The 22,743-nt window shown below is 41.5% G+C and overlaps 1 protein-coding gene across 9 annotated transcripts in view; it reads right to left on the bottom strand.

The window, feature by feature from the left end:
• Positions 1 to 6,575: 6,575 nt before the first annotated feature.
• The window catches only part of LOC110529736 (ankyrin repeat and SOCS box protein 2), a 32,299-nt gene continuing 16,131 nt past the window's right edge, over positions 6,576 to 22,743 (bottom strand). For 3 of the 9 annotated variants that reach the window (XM_090243097.1, XM_021612210.3, XM_090243098.1), the window contains 6 exons: positions 22,198 to 22,353; positions 21,506 to 21,751; positions 21,175 to 21,346; positions 11,037 to 11,610; positions 10,637 to 10,790; positions 6,576 to 9,371 (listed from right to left, as the gene is read on the bottom strand). In XM_090243097.1, coding sequence (XP_090099223.1) covers positions 9,214 to 9,371; positions 10,637 to 10,790; positions 11,037 to 11,610; positions 21,175 to 21,346; positions 21,506 to 21,751; positions 22,198 to 22,353 — 1,460 coding nt within the window. In that variant the 3' untranslated portion in view covers positions 6,576 to 9,213. Of the gene's footprint in view, positions 9,372 to 10,636; positions 10,791 to 11,036; positions 11,611 to 16,458; positions 16,507 to 21,174; positions 21,347 to 21,505; positions 21,752 to 22,197; positions 22,444 to 22,743 lie in introns of those variants that run through there. The other 6 variants (XM_021612208.3, XM_021612207.3, XM_090243100.1 and 3 more) reach the window with 4 other exon arrangements.

Genomic DNA, 22,743 nt, shown 5'->3' with positions numbered 1-22,743 from the left:
GATCATGCTGGTCATTTATGAACATTTGAACATCTTGGCCATGTTCTGTTATCTCCATCCAGCACAACCAGAAGAGGACTGGCCACCCCTCATAGCCTAGTTCCTCTCTAGGTTTCTTCCTAGGTTTTGGCCTTTCTAGGTAGTTTTAGCTTCTACACCTGCATTGCTTGCTGTTTGGGGTTTTAGGCTGGGTTTCTGTACAGCACTTTGAGATATCAGCTGATGTAAGAAGGGCTATATAAATACATTTGATTTGATGCTAAATACAGAGAAATTCTGGAGGGAAACCTGTTTCAGTCTTCCAGATGTTCACCTTCCAGCAGGACAATGACTCTAAGCATACTGCTAAAGTAACACTTGAGTGGTTTAAGGGGAAACATTTAAATGTCTTGGAATTGCCTAATCACAGCCTAGAACTAAATCCAACTGAGAATCTGTGGTAAGATTGCTGTACACCAGCGGAACCCATCCAACTTGAAGGAGCTGGAGCAGTTTTGCCTTGAAGAATGGGCAAAAATTCCAGTGGCTAGATGTGCCAAGCTTATAGAGACATACCCCAAGAGACTTGCAGCTGTAATTGCTGCAAAAGCTGGCTCTACAAAGTATTGACCTTAGGGGGTGAATAGTTATGCATGCTCAAGTTTTCAGTTTTTTTGTTGTATTTCTTGCTTGTTTCACAATAAAAAAATATTTAGCATCTTCAAAGTGGTAGGCATGTTGTGTTAATCAAATGATACAAACCCCCCAAAACGACATTTTAATTCCAGATTGTAAGGCAACAAAATAGGGAAAATGCCAAGGGGGGTGAATACTTTCGCAAGCCACTGTATAGGGCAGCAGCCCTATGCAGAATCTGTTTTTCAATCTCTCCGTCCCAGTTTTTATGCAGCTGTACTGACCTCGTCTTCTGGATGATAGCGGGATGAACAGGCAGTGGCTCAGGTGGTTGTTGTCCTTGATTATCTTTTTGGCCATCCTGTGACATCGGGTGCTGTAGGTGTCCTGGAGGGCAGGTAGTTTGCCCCTGGTGATGCGTAGGGCAGACCGCACCACCCTCTGGAGAGCCCTGCGGTTGTGGGCGGTGCCATCGTCATACCAGGTGGTGACACAGCCCAACAGGATGCACTCAATTGTGCATCTGGAAAAGTTTGTGGCTTTTAGGTGCCAAGCCACATTTTCTCAACATCCTGAAGATGAGGCGCCTTCTTCACCACCCTGTCTGTGTGGGTGTACCATTTCAGTTTGTCAGTGATGTGTACACCGAATGAACTTGAAGATTTCCACCTTCTCCTCTGCAGTCCTGTCGATGTGGATAGGGGGGTGATCCCTCTGCTGTTTCCTGAAGTCCACGATCAGCTCCTTTTTTTGTTGATGTTGAGTGAGAGGTTATTTTCCTGGCACCACACTTTCAGGGTCCTCACCTCCTCCCTGTAGACTGTCTCGTCATTGTTGGTAATCAGGCCTACTTCTGTTGTAGTATGGCGACCCATCAGGAAGTCCAGGACCCAGTTGCACACGCTGCCCCCTGATCACTTGGCTACATAGCTGATGCATGCTGGACTGTCCATTAATCACGGTACTCCATTCTGCTTGTTTATGTTTTATCTGTCGGCCCCAGCCGCACTCAGGCTCTGTGTGTAGTTAATCCGACCCTCCCTGCCTAGTCAACGCCATTTTACCTGCTGTTGTTGTCTCACCTACTGTTTAGCTAGCTCTCCCAATTCAACACCTGTGATTACTGTATGCCTCGCTGTATGTCTCTCTCAAAAGTCAATATGCCTTGTATACTGTTGTTCAGGTTAGTTATCATTGTTTTAGTTTACAATGGAGCCCCTAGTTCCACTCTTCATACCCCTGATACCTCCTTTGTCCCACCTCCCACACATGCGGTGACCTCACCCATTACAACCAGCATGTCCAGAGATACAACCTCTCTCATCATCACCCAGTGCCTGGGCTTACCTCCGCTGTACCCACACCCCACCATACCCCTGTCTGCGCATTATGCCCTGAATATATTCTACCATGCCCAGAAATCTGCTCCTTTTATTCTCTGTCCCCAACGCTCTAGGCGACCAGTTTTGATAGCCTTTAGCCGCACCCTCATACTACTCCTCCTCTGTTCCGCGGGTGATGTGGAGGTAAACCCAGGCCCTGAATCCGGGCTCAGGGAGGCCACCAAAAATTCTGAGATTTCCATACCCAACTATAACATTTTCCGTCAAGATAGAACTACCAAAGGGGGAGGAGTTGCAGTCTACTGCAGAGATAGCCTGCAAAGTAATGTCATACTTTCCAGGTCCATACCCAAACAGTTCGAACTACTAATTTTAAAAATTACTCTCTCCAGAAATAAGTCTCTCACTGTTGCCGCCTGCTACCGACCCCCCTCAGCTCCCAGCTGTGCCCTGGACACCATTTGTGAATTGATCGCCCCCCATCTAGCTTCAGAGTTTGTTCTGTTGGGTGACCTAAACTGGGATATGCATTTTAGATAAGCATGCTCCGTTCAAAAAATGCAGAACTAAGAACAGATATAGCCCTTGGTTCACTCCAGACCTGACTGCCCTCGACCAGCACAAAAACATCCTGTGGCGGACTGCAATAGCATCAAATAGTCCCCGCGATATGCAACTGTTCAGGGAAGTCAGGAACCAATACACGCAGTCAGTCAGGAAAGCTAAGGCCAGCTTCTTCAGGCAGAAATTTGCATCCTGTAGCTCCAACTCCAAAAAGTTCTGGGACACTGTGAAGTCCATGGAGAACAAGATCACCTTCTCCCAGCTGCCCACTGCACTGAGGCTAGGTAACACAGTCACCACCGATAAATCCATGATTATCGAAAACTTCAACAAGCATTTCTCAACGGCTGGCCATGCCTTCCGCCTGGCTACTCCAACCTCGGCCAACAGCTCTGCCCCCCCCCCCCCCCCCCCACAGCTACTCGCCCAAGTCTCTCCAGGTTCTCCTTTACCCAAATCCAGATAGCAGATGTTCTGAAAGAGCTGCAAAACCTGGACCCGTACAAATCAGCTGGGCTTGACAATCTGGACCCTCTATTTCTGAAACTATCCACCGCCATTGTCGCAACCCCTATTACCAGCCTGTTCAACCTCTCTTTCATATCGTCTGAGATCCCCAAGGATTGGAAAGCTGCCGCAGTCATCCCCCTTTTCAAAGGGGAGACACCCTGGACCCAAACTGTTACAGACCTATATCCATCCTGCCCTGCCTATCTAAGGTCTTCGAAAGCCAAGTCAACAAACAGGTCACTGACCATCTCGAATCCCACCGTACCTTCTCCGCTGTGCAATCTGGTTTCTGAGCCGGTCACGGGTGCACCTCAGCCACGCTCAAGGTACTAAACGATATCATAACCGCCATCGATAAAAGACAGTACTGTGCAGCCGCCTTCATCGACCTTGCCAAGGCTCTCGACTCTGTCAATCATCATATTCTTATCGGCAGACTCAGTAGCCTCGGTTTTTCTGATGACTGCCTTGCCTGGTTCACCAACTACTTTGCAGACAGTGAGTTCAGTGTGTCAAATCGGAGGGCATGCTGTCCGGTCCTCTGGCAGTCTCTATGGGGGTGCCACAGGGTTCAATTCTCGGGCCGACTCTTTTCTCCGTATATATCAATGATGTTGCTCTTGCTGCGGGCGATTCCCTGATCCACCTCTACGCCAACGACACCATTCTATATACTTCCGGCCCGTCCTTGGACACTGTGCTATCTAACCTCCAAACGAGCTTCAATGCCATACAACACTCCTTCCGTGGCCTCCAACTGCTCTTAAACGCTAGTAAAACCAAATGCATGCTTTTCAACCGTTCGCTGACTGCACCCGCACGGCTGACTAGCATCACCATCCTGGATGGTTCCGACCTTGAATATGTGGACATCTATAAGTACCTAGGTGTCTAGCTAGACTGTAAACTCTCCTTCCAGACTCATATCAAACATCTCCAATCGAAAATCAAATCTAGAGTCGGCTTTCTATTCCGCAACAAAGCCTCCTTCACTCACGCCGCCAAACTTACCCTAGTAAAACTGACTATCCTACCGATCCTCGACTTCGGCGATGTCATCTACAAAATTGCTTCCAACACTCTACTCAGCAAACTGGATGCAGTTTATCACAGTACTGTCACTAAAGCACCTTATACCACCCACCACTGCGACCTGTATGCTCTAGTCGGCTGGCCCTCGCTACATATTCGTCGCCAGACCCATTGGCTCCAGGTCATCTACAAGTCCATGCTAGGTAAAGCTCCGCCTTATCTCAGTTCACTGGTCACGATGGCAACACCCACCCGTAGCACGCGCTCCAGCAGGTGTATCTCACTGATCATCCCTAAAGCCAACACCTCATTTGACTGCCTTTCGTTCCAGTTCTCTGCTGCCTGTGACTGGAACGAATTGCAAAAATCGATGAAGTTGGAGACTTATCTCCCTCACCAACTTCAAACATCAGCTATCTGAGCAGCTAACCGATCGCTGCAGCTGTACATAGTCTATCGGTAAATAGCCCACCCATTTTTACCTACCTCATCCCCATACTGTTTTTATTTATTTACTTTTCTGCTCTTTTGCACACCAATATCTCTACCTGTACATGACCATCTGATCATTTATCACTCCAGTGTTAATCTGCAAAATTTTAATTATTCGCCTACCTCCTCATGCCTTTTGCACACAATGTATATAGACTCTCCTTTTTTTCTACTGTGTTATTGACTTGTTAATTGTTAACTCCATGTGTAACTCTGTGTTGTCTGTTCACACTGCTATGCTTTATCTTGGCCAGGTCGCAGTTGCAAATGAGAACTTGTTCTCAACTAGCCTACCTGGTTAAATAAAGGTGAAATAAAAAAATTAAAATGTTTAAATAGGAAACTATTTGTGAAAAGATTAAATGTAATTTAAGCTTCTTCATGAGAGAATGGTTTGTCATAAAGTAAACTCTGCTCACTCAGAGGGGGCCTCTGAGTGAACAGACATTGGTTGTAAACTATGAAACACGCCCTTCTATTTACCACGATATAAGCCCGTTGACAAAAATCCAACTTTGTGTTCCAAGGACGAGAGGACGACGGTCCCTATGTTGAAAGGGCTAAGATAAGAACCTAACGAAATTAGCATAGAATTTCAACGTGAAGATGACGATCGACACGCCAAAAGGATGAATTTCGACCATACCAGCCAGAGTATAGCATGAGCTTGAAGTATGGCAACTTGGTATGAACTTTGAACTCTTATTCACAACTGTTATTGTGAAGTGGAAACGTCTAGGAGCAATAACGGCTCAGCCGCAAGTGGTAGGCCACACAAGCTGACAGAACATGACCACCGAGTACTGAAGCGCGTAAAAATCGTCTGTCCTTGGTTGCAACACTCGCTACCGAGTTCCAAACTGACTCTGGGAGCAAGGTCAGCACAATAACTGTTATTTGGGAGCATAATGAAGTGGGTTTCCATGACCAAGCAGCCGCACACAAACCTAAGATCACCATGTGCAATGCCAAGCGTCAGCTGGAGTGGTGTAAAGCTCGTCGCCATTGGACTCTGGAGCAGAAGAAACGTGTTCTCTAAAGTGATGAATCATGATTCTCCATCTGGCAGTCTGACGGATGATTCTGGGTTTGGCGGATGTCAGGAGAACGCTACCTCCCCCAATGCATAGTGCTAACTGTAAAGTTTGGTGGAGGAGGATTAATGGTCTGGGGCTGTTTTTCATGGTTAAGGCTAGGCCTCTTAGTTTCATTGAAGGGGAATCTTAACGCCACAGCATACAATAACATTCTAGACCATTCTGTGCTTGCAACTTTGTGGCAAAAGTTTGGGGAAGGCCCTTTCGGTTTCAGCATGAAAATTACCCCATGCACAAAGCGAGGTCCATACAGAAATGGCTTGTCGAGATCAGTGTGGAAGAACTTGACTGGCTGCAGAGCCCTGACCTCAACCCTATTGAACACCTTTGGGATGAATTGGAACGCTGACTGCGAGTCAGGCCTAATTACACATCATCAGTGCCTGACCTCACTAATGCTTGTAGCTGTCCCTGCAACAATGTCCTAACATCTGGTGGAAAGCCTCCCAGAAGAGTGGAGGTTGTTATAGCAGCAAAGGGGGGACCACCTCCATTTTATTGCCCATGATTTTGGAATGAGATATTCAACGACCAGGTGTCCATATACTTTTGTTCTTGTAGTGTATTTGATACCATTCCACCATTTCCTCTCCAGCCATTACCACGAGCCCGTCCTCCCTAATTAAGGTGCCACCAACCTCCTGTGATCTACAGAAGTAGTTCTGTCCAACGCTAGAGGGCAAGAGGGATCAAGGTATAAACACAACTTTATCCATAGAGCAATCGGCTGTGAAGTAATTTGGCTCCGTCATGAGGAGTTTGTCTGAAGTGAAGTGCAAGCATGCACACACATTCTAATCAACAATTATTATTTATTCAGGAATGATAGACATTAAAACTGGAAACGCAAACATGTTTTTTTTAAATGGCTAATTACTGGACTAATGGATTATTTGATGACTAATGATCAACCCATTGAAAATTGATATTCAAATTATGTTTATTTTTTCCACAGACACAAGATTGAATTGTTTACATGATCGGAAATACAAGTACATGGAGGTCACCTTCTAGAGAAATATACCCAAATATTAGAAAAAGGTGACCCGTACCTCAGATGTCATACAGAATACTGCAAATACACAAATTGGAATCTATTTACACATATCAAATTAAATATAGTGCTTTGTTCTCATATTCTCAATCTCTCCTGTGAAATTTACTCTCAGAAAATGCTGTAAACCTTAATGTTCAACTCCTATATTTGGCATAAGTTAAACTGTAAAAATGTAATATTTACAAAAACACAACGTATATACTGAAATCGTTGAAGTCGGAATTTTACATACACTTAGGTTGGAGTCATAAAGTCTTGTTTTTCAACCACTCCACATATTTCTTGTTAACAAACTTTAGTTTAGCAAGTCAGTTATAACATATATTTTGTGCATGACACAAGTAATTCACTTATAATTCACTGTATCACAATTCCAGTTTGGTCAGAAGTTTACATACACTAAGTTGACTGTGTCTTAAAACAGCTTGGAAAATTCCATAAAAGGATGTCATGGCTTTAGAAGCTTCTGATTGGCTAATTGACATCATTTGAGTCAATTGGAGGTGTACCTGTGGATGTACTTCAAGGCCTTCCTTCAAACTCAGTGCCTTTTTACTTGACATCATGGGAAAATCTAAATAAATCAGCCAAGATCTCAGAAAAAAAATTGTAGACCTCCACAAGTCTGGTTCATCCTTGGGAGCAATTTCCAAACGCCTGAAGGTACCACGTTCATCTGTACAAACAATAGTACGCAAGTATAAACACCATGGGACCATGCAGCCGTCATACCGCTCAGATAGGAGACGAGTTCTGTCTCCTAGAGATAGACTTTGGTGCGAAAAGTGCAAATCAATCCCAGAACAACAGCAAAGGACCTTGTGAAGATGCTGGAGGAAACGGGTACAAAAGTATCTCTATCCACAGTAAAACGAGTCCTATATAGACATAACCTGAAAGGCCGCTCAGCAAGGAAGAAGCCATTGCTCAAAAACCTCCATAAAAAAGCCAGACTACGGTTTGCAACTGCACGTGGGGACAAAGATCGTACTTTTTGGAGAAATGTCCTCTGGTCTGATGAAACAAAATAGAACTGTTTGGACATGGCCATAATGACCATCGTTATGTTTGGAGGAAAAAGGGGGAGGTTTGCGAGCCAAAAAACACCATCCCAACCATGAAGCACGGGGGTGGCAGGATCATGTTGTGGGGGTGCTTTGCTGCAGGAGGGACTGGTGCACTTCACAATATAGATTTAATCACGAGGAGAGAAAATGATGTGGGTATATTGAAGCAACATCTCAAGACATCAGTCAGGAAGTTAAAGCTTGGTCACAAATATGTCTTCCAAAAAGACATTGACCCCAAGCATACTTCCAAAGTTGTGGCAAAATGGCTTAAGGACAACAAAGTCAAGGTATTGGAGTGGCAATCACAAAGCCCTGACCTCAATCCCATAGAAAATGTGTGGGCAGAACTGAAAAAGCGTGTGCGAGCAAGGAGGCCTACAAACCTGACCCAGTTACACCAGCTCTGTCTGGAGGAATGGGCCAAAATTCACCCAACTTATTGTGGGAAGCTTGTGGAAGGCTACCCGAAAGGTTTGACCCAAGTTAAACAATTTAAAGGCAACATTACCATATACTACTTGAGTGTATGTAAACTTCTGACCCACTGGGAATGTGATGAAAGAAATAAAAGCAGAAATAAATCATTCTCTCTACTATTATTCTGACATTTCACATTCTTAAAATAAAGTGGTGATCCTAACTGACCTGAGACTGGGAATGTTAATTAGGATTACATTTCAGTAATTGTGAAAAACTGAGTTTAAATGTATTTGGCTAAGGTGTATGTATACTTCTGACTTCAACTGTACATATAAGGTAGCCTAAAAGAGTAACATGTTTCCCTCAAAATACTGTGCAATCAAATAGGCAGCTTTCCAAACCTAGACAAAAATCAATTTGTGTATTTATTTCATATTAATCTTTCATTGAGAGATTGAATAGACTATTCTCAATAACAATATTATGAAGTCTCAACTAAGGTTGAACTTATGCAAATAAATATCACAAATTCATAAAAGCTTGCCTTACAGGGTCCTATAACGCCCCAAAATTACTGTACACTTAAACATGTACATTTTCTAAACTTGACACAAACCCATTTCAATTTTTGTTTAAAAATGTTGCTTAAGTTGGTCTCACTGAAACAAACAAGTAATTAATATGTTATTACTATAATTACCATTTTATCATGTACCTGTGAATACCTAGTAATTTAAATAAATTAACTACTAGAAAGTAATTACTAGAAAGTACCTAGAAATGTCTACGACAGTCAAATAAAATGCTACCAACTTTGGTAAGTCTACCTGTCGGGTGAGCTTATTAAATTACTATATAAGTCTGATCTTAAAGTTGAATTGTGAAATGTAACTGTACTCTATATTACTGCTCAAATATCAGTAAAAATATTCACACCATAAACACTGATTATGTCAATCAATTTTGTGCGGCATTCCCTGTGTCATCTCTTGTTTTGACTATGATGTCACTCTCTAGAATGAACAAAACTCTTCTTGGTTGCGCTCTTCGTGGTTAAGGTACTTGATTACTCGTGGTGGGAGGGGCAGTTTGTTGATGCACCTCAGTCTGTGGAGTCCAACCTGCTGCCGGATCTTCAGCCTACACAGCTGCATCAGTGGACGCGGGGGCGCTGTAAGACAAAGGCAACAGATAAGGTAATATGTAACGCTTGTACATTTATATAAACAGTATACATATAAGATGTGCACAAGTCACTCAAAATAAGTGCCTGTTTGGGCATTGGTGTGTGTGGCTGGGTGTGCACGCGTGCATGACATCCCCCCTCATCAGAGAAGTAACCCCCAGCAGCTGCTAGACATGAGCTCTGGGATCCAGGTCACGGCACCACTGTAACAGGCTGGTATTGAACCCTGGTTATCAACCACGCATACCGCTACACCAAAATTCTACCTTCTGTTGTGTAATAGACTCTAAGAAAAAAGGGTTATTTGGCTGTAGGGGAACCCTTAAGGGTTCTTTGGCTGTAGGAGAACCCTTAGAATAACCCTTTTTGCTTCCATGTAGAAACATTTTTGGTTCCAGATACATTTGAAGTTGGAAGTTTACATACACCTTAGCCAAACACATTTAAACTCAGTTTCTCACAATTCCTGACATTTAATCCTAGTAAAAATTCCCTGTCTTAGGTCAGTTAGGATCACCACTTATTTTCAGAATGTGAAATGTCAGAATAATAGTAGAAAGTTTTATTTATTATTATTTATTTCAGCTTTTATTTCTTTCATCACATTCCCAGTGGGTCAGAAGTTTACATTCACTCAATTAGTATTTGGTAGCCTTGCCTTTAAGATTGTACACCCCCAATTCACTCAAATGATGTCAATTAGCCTATCGGTAGCTTCTAAAGCCATGACATAATTTTCTGTAATTTTCCAAGCTGTTTAAAGGCACAGTCAAATTAGCACATGTAAACTTCTGACCTACTGGAATTGTGATACAGTGAATAAGTGAAATAATCTGTCTGTAAACAATTGTTGGAAAAATTACTTGTGTCATGCACAAAGTAGACTTGCCAAAACTATAATTTGTTAACAAGAAATTTGTGGAGTGATTGAAAAATTAGTTTTAATGACTCCAACCTAAGTGTATGTAATCTTCCGACTTCAACTGTATAACCCTTTTAAATTCCATGTAAAACCCGCTAAAGAAAGGGTTCTACATGGAACCCAAAAGGATTCTACCTGGAACCAAAAATTGTTATTCTAAGGGTTCTCCTACAGCCGAAGAATCCTTAAAGGTTCTAGACAGCACTTTTCTAAGAGTGTCTGTGTCTGTATGTGTGTGTGTGTGTGTGTGTGTGTGTGTGTGTGTGTGTGTTTGTGTACAGTATGGGTATGTGTGTCTGTGCTTGTTTGCAAGTCTGGGGACACTCACTTGCTTTCTCCTTGATGGCTTCCCAGTCCCCAAAGCTATCTAGGTGTTCAGTAAGTCTGGAGCAGAGTTTCACATGGCCAACATAATCCAGGAGTACGTCTATGATGGGTCCTGCCCAGCGGTTTATTGCCTGAGTTGAGATTATCTCACAGAACTAGTGATGGAAAGACAAAAAGCGATGGTAGGCTATGGTATATTGTATTTTTAAGTCCCCACAAGAAAGTGTTCCCAAATACCTGTGCTAACATGACAGCATGACAGTTACATAGGAGATTACAGTGTAGGTAAACATTGTTACATAGTACTTATAGCTGTTATACCTGGCTGTGGTATAATTAGTAATACTATGTAGTATAATAACTATACCAACCTATTTAACTCCCATGTACATTTTGTTTACCTGAACAGCTTTCTCAGTATTCCTGCGTGTATGGTTATTGTAGCGCAAGTCATCCCTCTCAGATGTCTCTTGAATGGGTGGATGTGGACCACTGCCGTAAGTGCAGCTAAAACAGGAGTGGGCATCACAGCCATTGTCCATCAAATACTTCAGCATGGACAGGTACTTCATACTGAACATGACAGTGGCCGGGAATGAGGTGGGGTGAGTCAGGACGTAGGCGTTAACGTTGGCCCCATGCTCCACCAGCAAAGTGACCAATTCGATACTACCCTGCCTAACGGCCACCAGAAGCGTGTTGAAGGTGTCTAGGTTGGGGTTGGCACCGGCTTCTAGAAGCATGGTGGTCGCTTCCACATTGCCGTTGGCGACGGCAAAGTATAGAATTGTGCTGCGATGATCCTCGTACATCTTGGAGCGGTCCTCTGACAGCATGGCATTGACATCGTAGCCGGCCTCGATTAGGACCTCCAGGACTTCATCCCTGTTGCACTCTGCAGCAAGATGGAGGGGACTGATGCCACTGCGATTCACTCTGGACTTGCTGGTGGCTTTGATCAGCAATGCCACGATACTGAAATAGAAAACCACACAGGGAAAATTAGAGGGTGCCCAGAGTTGAGGATCAAGGGTAGGGTTGCAAAATTCCCCCAAAACGTCCACGTTTTTCAGAAATCCCAGTTGGAGAATTCCATCCCTTGTTTTTACCCTCCTGATTGTGGGTATCCTCCAACCGGAATTGTGTGCTCTATGAACTGAATGATTACTGTAGCATTATCATTAGTTGAGAATCCCTTTCTAACTTCTGTTTCTTCCAGTTGATGTGCGGACTCCTGGAGGAATGTGCAAGTGAGAGGCAAGTCGGTAGAGTCGGAAACATAAACTATGGGGTAGGGTAGTGTAAAGGATAGAGGCAAGGGGGAGAGCACAATCATTATTTAAAAAATATATAACATGTGGTTGCAAGCAGCAATGAACAGGGTTCACTGGATCACAGAAAGGTCAAAAGATCAGTTGAATAACAAAGCAAGCACTCTATCATGTAGAAACTATCTTCCTTTATGTGGAATCAGTGAAAGCATTACCATGTTTATCTCGCAATGCCACAAGGATGACGCAAGTTAAGTTTAGTCTAGTGCTGTAGGTTGGTTATATTTCTCAAATTCATTAGAGGCTACTTCACTGAATCTATAGGTACAATACTCCCATATTAGAATGGAGCAACTATTTTTTCTCAAAACCATTAAAGACTGATGTAATGAGTCTAAATACAAAATCTGGAGTGAATCTGAAGTATGGCTCATGAGGAAAGATGATTGCAGATGATTTTCAGCATTAGTGTTACATATGCAAATGAGTTGTTAATAATTTTTTGTTTTTTGAGACATCAAAAACTCTTAGGGATGTCCATGATAGCGATGACACGTTTCAAGTTGAAAAGCCACTGTGGAGCCATTTTACAGGGTTTTAAAGGTACACCTAAAATCTGATTTTTGATTTGTCAATAACTCAGTCATCTTTTTACCAATCCCTTAGATTTTCTCAAACTAAGTTAATAAATGTACCATGGGCATACATTCTAAATGGTTCATTTGGTCCTAGTGTTCATGACAATAAGAGTGTTTTTAGCGTATTGTAGCATATCAATTTTATGTTCTGAAACTCTTTAGGGACTATTGTGATGAGTCCAAAGACCACATTTGGAGTGAATCTGACTTTTAGTCCACAAGAAGATTTTTAATGATTATTTAAGCACTAGCGTTATATAGGCAACAATTAATGATGCACTTGGCAGAAATCACGCACACATTTCCTTTTTGCTAAAATTTGAATAAGTTGCGTAATTTCAGTTCATGTGACAAAAAAGCAAGTATAGTTAATCTTTCCGTAACCAAAAATATTGTATTTTCAGCTGTGAAACTGGTGTACAAAAAATGTACTTAATAAGGGGAGGCATAGCAATAGCACACACAGAACAGATCTACTGCTTCATAGACTTGCTTTCAATGAGAATGACAGATCTATAACTCACATTTCTATGTGGATTTTGTCAGGTCGCCCAAAAAGTTACACATTGCTTCTTTAAAGGGATAGTTCAAGTTTACAAAATTACATATTAGTTTCCTTATCTTGTAAGCAGTCCATGGACAAGGTATGAAATGTATTCACATTTGTGGCAAAAACCCAAATTGAAATCATGGGACCAATATTACAATATTTTAGTGCATCATGTACAAATCATCTGAAAGTATAAAAAAATGTATTACAATGCTTAACAAAGTCACTTATAGATGATTTGGGTGAGCTATCACTTTAAGTACCTTAAAATGGTAAAAAAAGAAACAAAAATAGCTTCTTTGCAAATAGCAATTTCTCAATCAAGAATTTCGATTGTTCTGTCTTGGGAGTGGTCTGTGTGGGGATGGGGAAACTGAAAAGTAGCTGTAATTGGCATAGAGATTTGAAACTATTTTATTAACTAATTTAGCACCTGGAGATGTCACCAGGCATGCCAAAACTCCATCCTACCAAAACAGGCTGAAAACATACTGAAATAGTTAAGTACATTTAAAATGGTTATAGTTCTAGCATGCTAGCAGATTGTCACGACTTCCGCCGAAGCTGGTGCCTCTCTTTGTTCGGGCGGCATTCGACGTCACCAGCTTTCTAGCCTCCGCCAATCTACATTTATTTTTCCATTTGTTTTGTCCGTATTGTACACACCTGGTTCCCATTATATGTTTCTGGATTTTTGTTCTCCTTGTTGGAAGATTATATTTGAGTAAAGTCACTATTATTACTCATCTCTGTGTCCTGCGCCTGACTCCGACTTACCCACATCACATAGACTCTAACACAGATACCCATAGTCTTTGTGCCAACTCTAGTTTGCAATTACGCTAGCGCTAGTTAGCAACTTCCTTCAAACTGCAATCAGAGACATTAAAATGGTGTCCACGAGTTCTTCTGACTCTAGGGAAGTAGATAAAGGGCCTCATTGCGAAATTCCCGAAGTATCCCTTTAACGTTGAGTTGGAGTTGATAAATGGTGAAAGAGTTTAGCGACCTTTGACATCGAAATGCATTGGGAGCTTATGGTTGTAGTTCAAAAAGTATAAATGCTGTCAAAAATATTTTCTCAAGCAATCTAAGTTGGGGCAGTCTGGACTATTTAATAGCTTACATTGTTGAAACTCTAGAGCGGGTGGAAGAAATACAATAAGAAGAAGACGACAGAGAAATCTAGAGTTGTGCTTTGCCTTCAGCAAGCACACCTAATTACACTGAACAAAAATATAAACGCAACATGTAAAGTGTTGGTCATATGTTTCACGAGCTGAAATAAAAGATCCCATAAATGTTCCATACGCACAAAAGCTTATTTCTATAAAATGTTGTGCACAAATTTGTTTCCATCCCTGTTAGTGAGCATTTCTCCTTTGCCAAGATAATCCATCCAACTGACAGGTGTGGCATATCAAGAAGCTGATTAAACATCATGATCATTATACAGATGACATTTGTATACAATAAAAGGACAATAAAAGGCCACTCTAAAATGTGCAGTTTTGTCACACAACACAATGCCACAGATGTCTCAAGTTTTGAGGCAGTGTACAGCTAGCATGCTGACTGCGGGACTGTCCACCAGAGCTGTTGCCAGATCATTTAATGTTAATTTCTCTTCCATAACCAGCCTCCAATCTCATTTTAGAGAATTTTGCAGTGCGTCCAACCGGCCTTATGGTATGGGCAAGCATAAGCTACGGATAACGAACATGATTGCATTTTATTAATGACAATTTGAATACACAGAAATACCGTGACGAGATTGTGAGGCCCATTCTTTAAGGTATCTGTGACCAACATATGCACATCTGTATTTCCAGTTATGTAAAATCTACAGATTAGGGCCTAATTTATTTATTTCAATTGCCTGATTTCCTCATATGAACTGTAACTCAGTAAAATCTTTGAAATTGTTGTATGTTGAGTTTATATTTTTGTTCATTTATATATTAATATTAATTTAATGCATTCAACAAACATTTTGCATTTTCATGCATTTTTGCATTTTTGAAATCACAGCATTGGACCGAGGTTACCTGAACGTATCCTCCCGAACTTGAATTGCGTCATCATTAACCAATCAGAATGGTTATCTGTGGCAAGCTCACATAATGTAGAATGATTCATTATATTTCTATAGACAAGATGGCATCTTGCATAGCAACAAACTGAAGTTGTTTGCACTTTTAAAACATTATCTTTTGCTAAATATATGGAATGTAACGTCTTTCCATCTTGCTGGTTTGGAAGTTATAATCCATGTGTCAGTGGAACAATTTGTCCACTTTAGTGAGGCAAATGTTTGATGGTAAATTGTTCCCTACAAGCCCCTGATCAAATTTATATCTGATATCCTCTCCAAGAAATGTGCTTTCTATGTTTTCCAAAACCTTTATATATCTTGTTGTAGTGAGTCTATGCAATAGAATGTTCACAGGCTGATAAAGGAATGTTAAAGGAATAATTAATAAAGGAATAATTATTATTGGGCACATTCTACCTACAGTATTATTGAAAGAGTTGTGTCAATGTTAGACCAATCCAATTAAAATCAATGGAGCCGTTTGGTGGCCATATTGGAAAATGTGTACAATAGCAAGCCATCAATTTTTAGGCTTTTCCTAGCTTCATGTAAAGTTTGGTGCACTCATTATGATCTTATTACACCAATTATTTATTCAGTTATGGTGGTGGCCATCTTGAAAATAGGCTGCTGGGACTGATCTTGTTCGGTGTAGTTATCATCGGGTTACCCTGTGATAATAGAGCACATCCCAATGCTGTCCAATTTGGCTCGATATACCCCAAAATGCATACATGACCTTTGACCCCTATGAAAGATTGCATGTTGAGGTAGCCATTCATGGCCCAAAACATTTTTGGGACCAGATGGTGAATCGATTTATCAGCTTTGGAGCTGTTTTCCAACATCCAACTCACTTTGTGTGAGCAGGTCTCCTCTGATACTGTAAACGGACAGCTTGCTATAACGCTAAAAGCTTAGATAATTCTGTTGTCATACCACACACATTGACCACATGGGGATGAACATCATGGATATCATGCCACTCAATGGATTGAGTGTGAATGATTACATTTACTGACATTAATGACAACAAAAAAAACACATTAAAAAGCTAACACAAAGTAAACCTCCATAAACAAAGGTTTACTTTGGTTACAGAAAACATGAAAATATTAATATACACCAATATTACAGAGGACCAAAAAACATTTTAATAACTCATAAATAAATATTCTACTGAGCAAAGCTTGCGTTAAAGTCACATGTTAAAGGAGCGCTTATCTACCACAACTTCATTGGCAACTCCAGTCAGACATAGGCACTTACTTAACTGACTTGTCATAATTGTAGAAGTCATAGGTCAGAAGGGTTTTTCTGGAAACAATACAATACAACAATGTATGATAATAATAATAATAATAATAATAATAATAATAATAATAATAATAATAATAACATGTAGGCCAGAGGTACGCAACATAATTATAATAATTAGGCTATCCCTGGGGTAGGCTATTTGTAAAATGGAAATTGAGAATAAACATACAGTGCCTTCAGAAAGTATTGACTTATTGACTTATTCTTGACTTATTCCGTTACATCCTGAATTCAAAATGGATTAAATCGTTTTTTTTCTCTCACCCAGCTACACACAATACCCCATAATGACAAAGTGAAAACATGTTTTTAGAAATGTTGCAAATGTATTGAAAATAAAGTACAGAAATATCTAATTTACTTAAATATTCACACACGTTGCTATGACACTCCAAATTGAGCTCAGGGTCATCCAATTTCCTTTGATCATGCTTGAGATTTCACAACTTGATAGGAGTCCACCTGTGGTCAATTCAATTGTTTGTATATGATTTAGAAAGAAACACACGTCTATATAAGATCCCACAGTTGACAGTCCAAGGAACTGTCCGTAGATCTCCGAGATTTTATTGTGATGAGGCATATATCTGGGGAAGATTATAAAACAATTTCTAGTGTTGAAAGTTTCCAAGAGCACAGTGGTCTTCATCATTGAGACGGTGGGAGCTTTTTGAAGCAGGATGAGTTTCTGGTTTCCAGACATCCAGAGCGTGCCACCGTTATCATCGATCCTTTGATTCTCATGACGTTGTAGGTTTTAGGATTGTAGGGAGTCGTGAGTTTTCCTTTGACATGCTGACAGCAGAGTACCGTGTCTCCTGGTTTGAGTGTCGAGGTTTGTGCTCGGTTCTTGTAGTCAGCAGTCTCTTTCATACGTTGCTTTGCATGTCACGTAGCTTGATGTTTGGTGCGAAGTGAGGCATTGTGGGAAGTGTAGTGCAAAGTTTTCTTTCTTGTTGATTAGTTCTGTGAGAGGTTGCGCTGTAGTTTCTCAGAAAACTGTTGTGATTTTGTTTCCAAGGCTTTCCTTCAGAGTTTGTGACTGTGACAGACTTCTTGAGTGTTCTCATCAGGCGTTCTGCTTCAGCATTAGCTCTCAGTCAGTAAGGTGTTATCTTTATGTGTTTAAATCCAAGGTAGTGGCTGAAATCTGTGAAGGACTGTCCATTGAAGGTAGGTCCATTGTCCATTTTTACAATCTCAGGTACTCCAAAGGAGGAGTAAACTTTGTCAATGTTTCGACATAGACAGTGGTTCCATATGATTTCCTGCAGTGGCAGCTTGACATGGAATGCAGTGCTGAATTGCTTTTTCTACCATGTCATCCATGCCTGGAAACCAAACATTCTCTCTCAGTAGCTCTTTTGTTTTCACAATACCTAGATGTCCTGTGGGAGCTAGGTTGATTGCTTTGTTATGGAGAAAGGCTGGAAGAACGAGCCGTGTTCCTCTCAGAAAGGATGTTTTCTTGTGCATTGATTGTTAGTTCATGTCTCATGCGAAAAAGTGCTTTTAATGTTTGGAAATCAACATCTTGTGTGTCATGTAGTGAATCTTGCCAAGTTCCTGTGGACAATAGGCACATCACCTTCTGTAGAGCTGAGTCTTTGTTTCTTATTGCACCTCTTTTAGAATCAGCTTTGGGAACTGTGTTGTCAATGATAAAGTTCACATATTTGTCTGCCATGCAAGAGGTTCTTTGTGGTGTTTCCCCTGCGATGGGATGTCTTGACATGTATTCGGCGTGGTTATTTTTACTGGCTTTGTACTTCACAGTGTAGCTGTAGGGTTGTAGTCTCAGTCTCCATCGCTCAAGTCATGCTGGGGGTGTGGCTTTTGGGTTGTTGAAGATAAGCTCTACTCGTTTATGGTCTGTGATGACCGTGAAGTGAGCTCCGTAGAGATACAAGTGAAAGTGTTCACATGCCCAGATGATCGCCAGAGCTTCTCTCTCGGTTTGTGAGTAGCGCTATTCAATCTCTGAAAGCGCTCCGCTGGCATATGCGATGATCTGGACATCTTTGTCACTTGTAGGGTTGTGCTGACTTAGTATGGCACCTAAATCATCTTGGCCGGCGTCAACTAACAGTGTCGACCTCTTGGCTGGGTCAAAGTAGGATGTCGTCGTGTGCTGCACCAGGTGTGATCTTTTCTTGTGAGCTCACAAAGAGGCTGTGTGGTTGTTGTGAAGTCTGGGATGAACCGTGAGCAGTATTGTTTGCAGTCTACTTTGTATGATACTTCCGGGACATTTTGAGGATCAGGCTTTACCAGGGGTCTTGGGTTTTGGTCTGGGATACCCATGGCGTTGGCCCGCTGATTTTCTTCAATGGTGTCTTGGCTTTGTAGTGTGTCAAGCTCCTGTTGAACTTTTTCTTTCATGTGTAAAGGAATCCTCCTGTGTGGTTGTACTGCTGTTTGAACTGTATCATCAATGTGCAGCTTCACTTGAAAGTCTTTCAGTTTTCCAATGCCTTGGAAGAGGTCCTGGTATTCATTTGTAAACTGGCTTATGAATGAACCATCAGCTGGTTCACTTGGAGTGGACCGAGAGTTTATTATTTTCAGAAGTCCAAGGTCTGTTGCTGTCTGACAGCAAAGTAGTGAGCCAGAGTCACCTTTGACTGCATAGAAAGTGGTATCCACCATCTTAGTCTTGGAGCAGACTGGTACTGTGAATTTTCCTCTCAGTGGAAGTGGTTCGGAGCCATAAGCAAAGATGTTTTGTTTTAGCCTGTTTTAATTCACAGCTGGGCTTTAACTTGTCACATGTGACATCAATGTTAACGCTTGCACCTGAATCAAAAATAACATCCACAGTTGTGTTCAAAATGGTAACTTGGATGTGTGGTTGGGATGGTTTCTGTAGTGTACACACAGCATACACATAATCATCATCAGAGCTTGGTGAGGTGTCTTGTTTTTGTGTCGTCTTGTGACTGCACTTTATGCACTTTGTGTTTCGGACGCTGTTGGGTTCGTTTTTCAGCAACTGGAGGAGTGGACTTGGTGGTTTGTGATCTACAGCATTTTTTTAAATGATTCAACTTTCCACATCATTTCCTTTTTTTCCCACTTGCAGGGCAATTTGTTTGTCCTCCTTCGTTGTGGGAATTTTTCTCCACAGTTATTGCGTATTCTGTTTTGACTTTTGGCGCTTTCATTTTTGTAGCCCTGGCTTTTGTTATATTTTTTACTTTGTACAGTGCACACTGAAAGTTATTTTTGTGATTTTGAATGAGCATTCTCCATGCCTGCAGCTTGTTTATCTGACATCTCTTGTGTGCTGCCTGTATCAAGTAGTTGTTGGAGAGCCATTGAACCATCGTTTAGCCCCATCCGGTGGATGCTAATTGCTTCAATCATGTGTGGTAAGCATCCAAGATTTTGTTTTAATTTTGTCTTGCTCCATTTTCTGTGAAATTTGCATTCAGCTTGGCTACAGCTGTAACATAGTCATCATCTGCTCCGGTATCTTGCAGTCTGTCAAGTATACCGTACACATCCGACCCTGCATAGTGTAACAGTAATGCAATTTTCTGTGTGTTATCCGCAATGTCTAATGCAACTAGAAAATTATTGAATCTGTTGATCCATTTTTTCCACCTCGAGCCGATTGAGTTGTGCTCCAGCTATTGTGGTATTGTACCGTAATGTACGATGTTAGCTGAATATGATGCTAGCTAGGCTGTTGTTGCTGTCTGTGTTTACTCACATAGGTATGTAGTTTGTCTTGTATATTGCATTCTTCTCTTGCGCATTTCACTCGTCGCCAATGGTAACGTCCCGCTGTTTAGATTGCTTATGTTTGTAAGAACTGAGGTCTGGGCATTGTATACTTTAGTTTAACTTTGCTCACAAGTATGCTGACAACACATGGCTCACATGGCATGTCACGCCCACTGTCTGGCTACTGTAAAACATAGAACTGGAATTCCACAGTACGAATACACAGACTGGATTATGGCATAATGTTCACTACATTACACTGTTCACCTCCTCTCCCCATGTAATTTAACAGAGTTTGAGAAAATCTGCAAGGGGGGAAATCCCCAAATCCAGATGTACAAAATTGATACACACGTACCCAAGATGACTCAAAGCTGTAATCTCTGCCAAAGGTTTTTCTACATAGTATTGACTCAGAGGTGTGAATAGTTATGTAAATGAGATATTTCTGTGTTTAATTTTCAAGAAATTTGACAAATTCTTAAAAAATGGTTTCACTTTGTTGTCATGGGGTTTTGCGTGTAGATGGGTGAGAGAGAAAAAAACTATTTCATCCGTTTTGAATTCAGGCTTTAACACACAAAATGTGGAATAAGACAAAGGGTATGAATACTTTCTGAAGGCACTGTGCCTCTCATATAATGAGACGTACAGCATCAAAAATCATCTGTAAGTAACTTCATTCAGCTGATTTGGACTTGAAGTGCGAAAAATGCTCAATATCGGTAGCATTGCCTTGGATATGTGCTACAGCACTTGGAAACAGTGGCCAGGTAAACAAAACATGGATTACTGTCATACCTTGTCCACAGACTGCTCACAGGGTAAAGGGTAAACCAATATGTAATTTTGTAATTCGGGCAAACTATCCCTTTAAGTGTACTGTGCGGGGATGTCTTCCCATATTTCAAGGTTATTGAAGCTAATTGCGCCTACCCATCAGTTCCTCGTTGGGCAGCGATATGTAGTGGCAGAAGTCCTTTCTTGCCTGCTTTGTTGGCATCAGCATTCTGAGAAAGAAGAAGCTTCACAATGTCTTCATGGCCATTCTTAGCCGCCTCATACAGAGCTGTGGCCCCATCACTGGCCTCGCTGTTGATATCAGCACCTACAACATATATTCAGTGTAACATACAGTAAGAAACGTCAACCAAAGATCCATGGTTAGAGCTTCATAACAGCTCTATGTGGTGTGTGGACTGTCTCAATTCGGTGTAATGTCATTTGGCCTACAGAATTCACCCGCTTTTCGAGGAGAAAATCGTACCGTGTTTAATGAGAAATCGAAGTGTTTCCACGCATCCACTCTGGGCTGCAGTAAACAGGGGCGTGATACCGTACATGTTGGTTGGGCTGAGCTTAGCCCCGGCCTTGAGCAACATCTCACATATCTCCACACTGTTGCGGCTCACAGCCTCCTGGAGAGCCGTCCAGCCCTGGATGCAGTGTTTGTTCACCACAGCACCGTGATTCAGAAGCATGGCCACAATCTCAGCATTCTCCCTTTCACAAGCTGTGGAATACGGTCAAAGATTGACAGACAGGGGAGAAATGGAAGATTTCCCAGCCTTTGTTAGTCATGGTAGGCAGTGTTTCCTAAACAAGGGTTTGAGGTTATTCCCAGGGTACAGCTTGCAGGTACTGGGAGAGCGAATCTGTAATGGCAGATTTTGGGTGTAGTTGTATTGGTCTTCCAATCACCTCTCCTTTCTCCGGAAGTGTGCACGTGTTCACTAGTACTCCCCACAAATGTAAAAGCATTCAATCGGTGTAGGCATGGTCTGGAGGGATTTTCCACCACCATGTTTCTTATACCAGTGATTTTCTTTCAAATCTGCAGCCCAGGTTATTTTACTATCAGTCAAGTAGTCTATGACTTACTACGCTTTGAACAAAAAGATAATGACAAAGAGGTTGGAAGATATAGGTCTTAGTAGGTCTCTAAGGCAAATGTGTTACCTTTGTAGAGGGGGGTCTCTCTCTCCTTGGTGGCGAGTTCTGGGTCTGCCCCTTTCTCCAGAAGCGCCTCTACACAGGCCACCCTTTCCCTGCCCACCGCCAAGATAAGAGCAGTCTGGCCTTTCAGGTCGCATTTGTTAATCATTCCAGGTTGAGCTTGAAAAGTGGAAAGAAGAACACAGGAGACAAACATGAGACTAGGTTTTTTTCTTTATTTTATACAGTTTTTTTTAAAGTCAGCTATTTAGCTGGCATTTACATGGAAAACTGTGAAATACTTTGTAATTAAATGTTAACCATAAAAGCGCCCACAGGGGTAAATTTAGAATAACATTTCGAAACGCTTTTTTTAATGCTTCTGAATGTTTTTTTTTACTTTGTCAACCAACTACTTACAGACAAAAAAATATAATATACGTATCATGAGTTCTGTGTTAATATGGAGGAATGAAAAATGATATTTATTTTGTATACTTGTGAGGGGTGGCACGTTGCATAGTGGTTAGAGCATTGGGCCAATAACAGAAAGGTTGCTAGTTCAGTATT

The sequence above is a fragment of the Oncorhynchus mykiss genome, chromosome 8 (assembly GCF_057628025.1).
Source record: "Oncorhynchus mykiss isolate SJ-2025 chromosome 8, ASM5762802v1, whole genome shotgun sequence".
In the NCBI taxonomy this organism is placed as follows: Eukaryota; Metazoa; Chordata; class Actinopteri; order Salmoniformes; family Salmonidae; genus Oncorhynchus; species Oncorhynchus mykiss.
The sequence above is the reverse complement of the archived record's forward strand: the minus strand, read 5'-3'. Positions and strand labels throughout refer to the sequence as shown.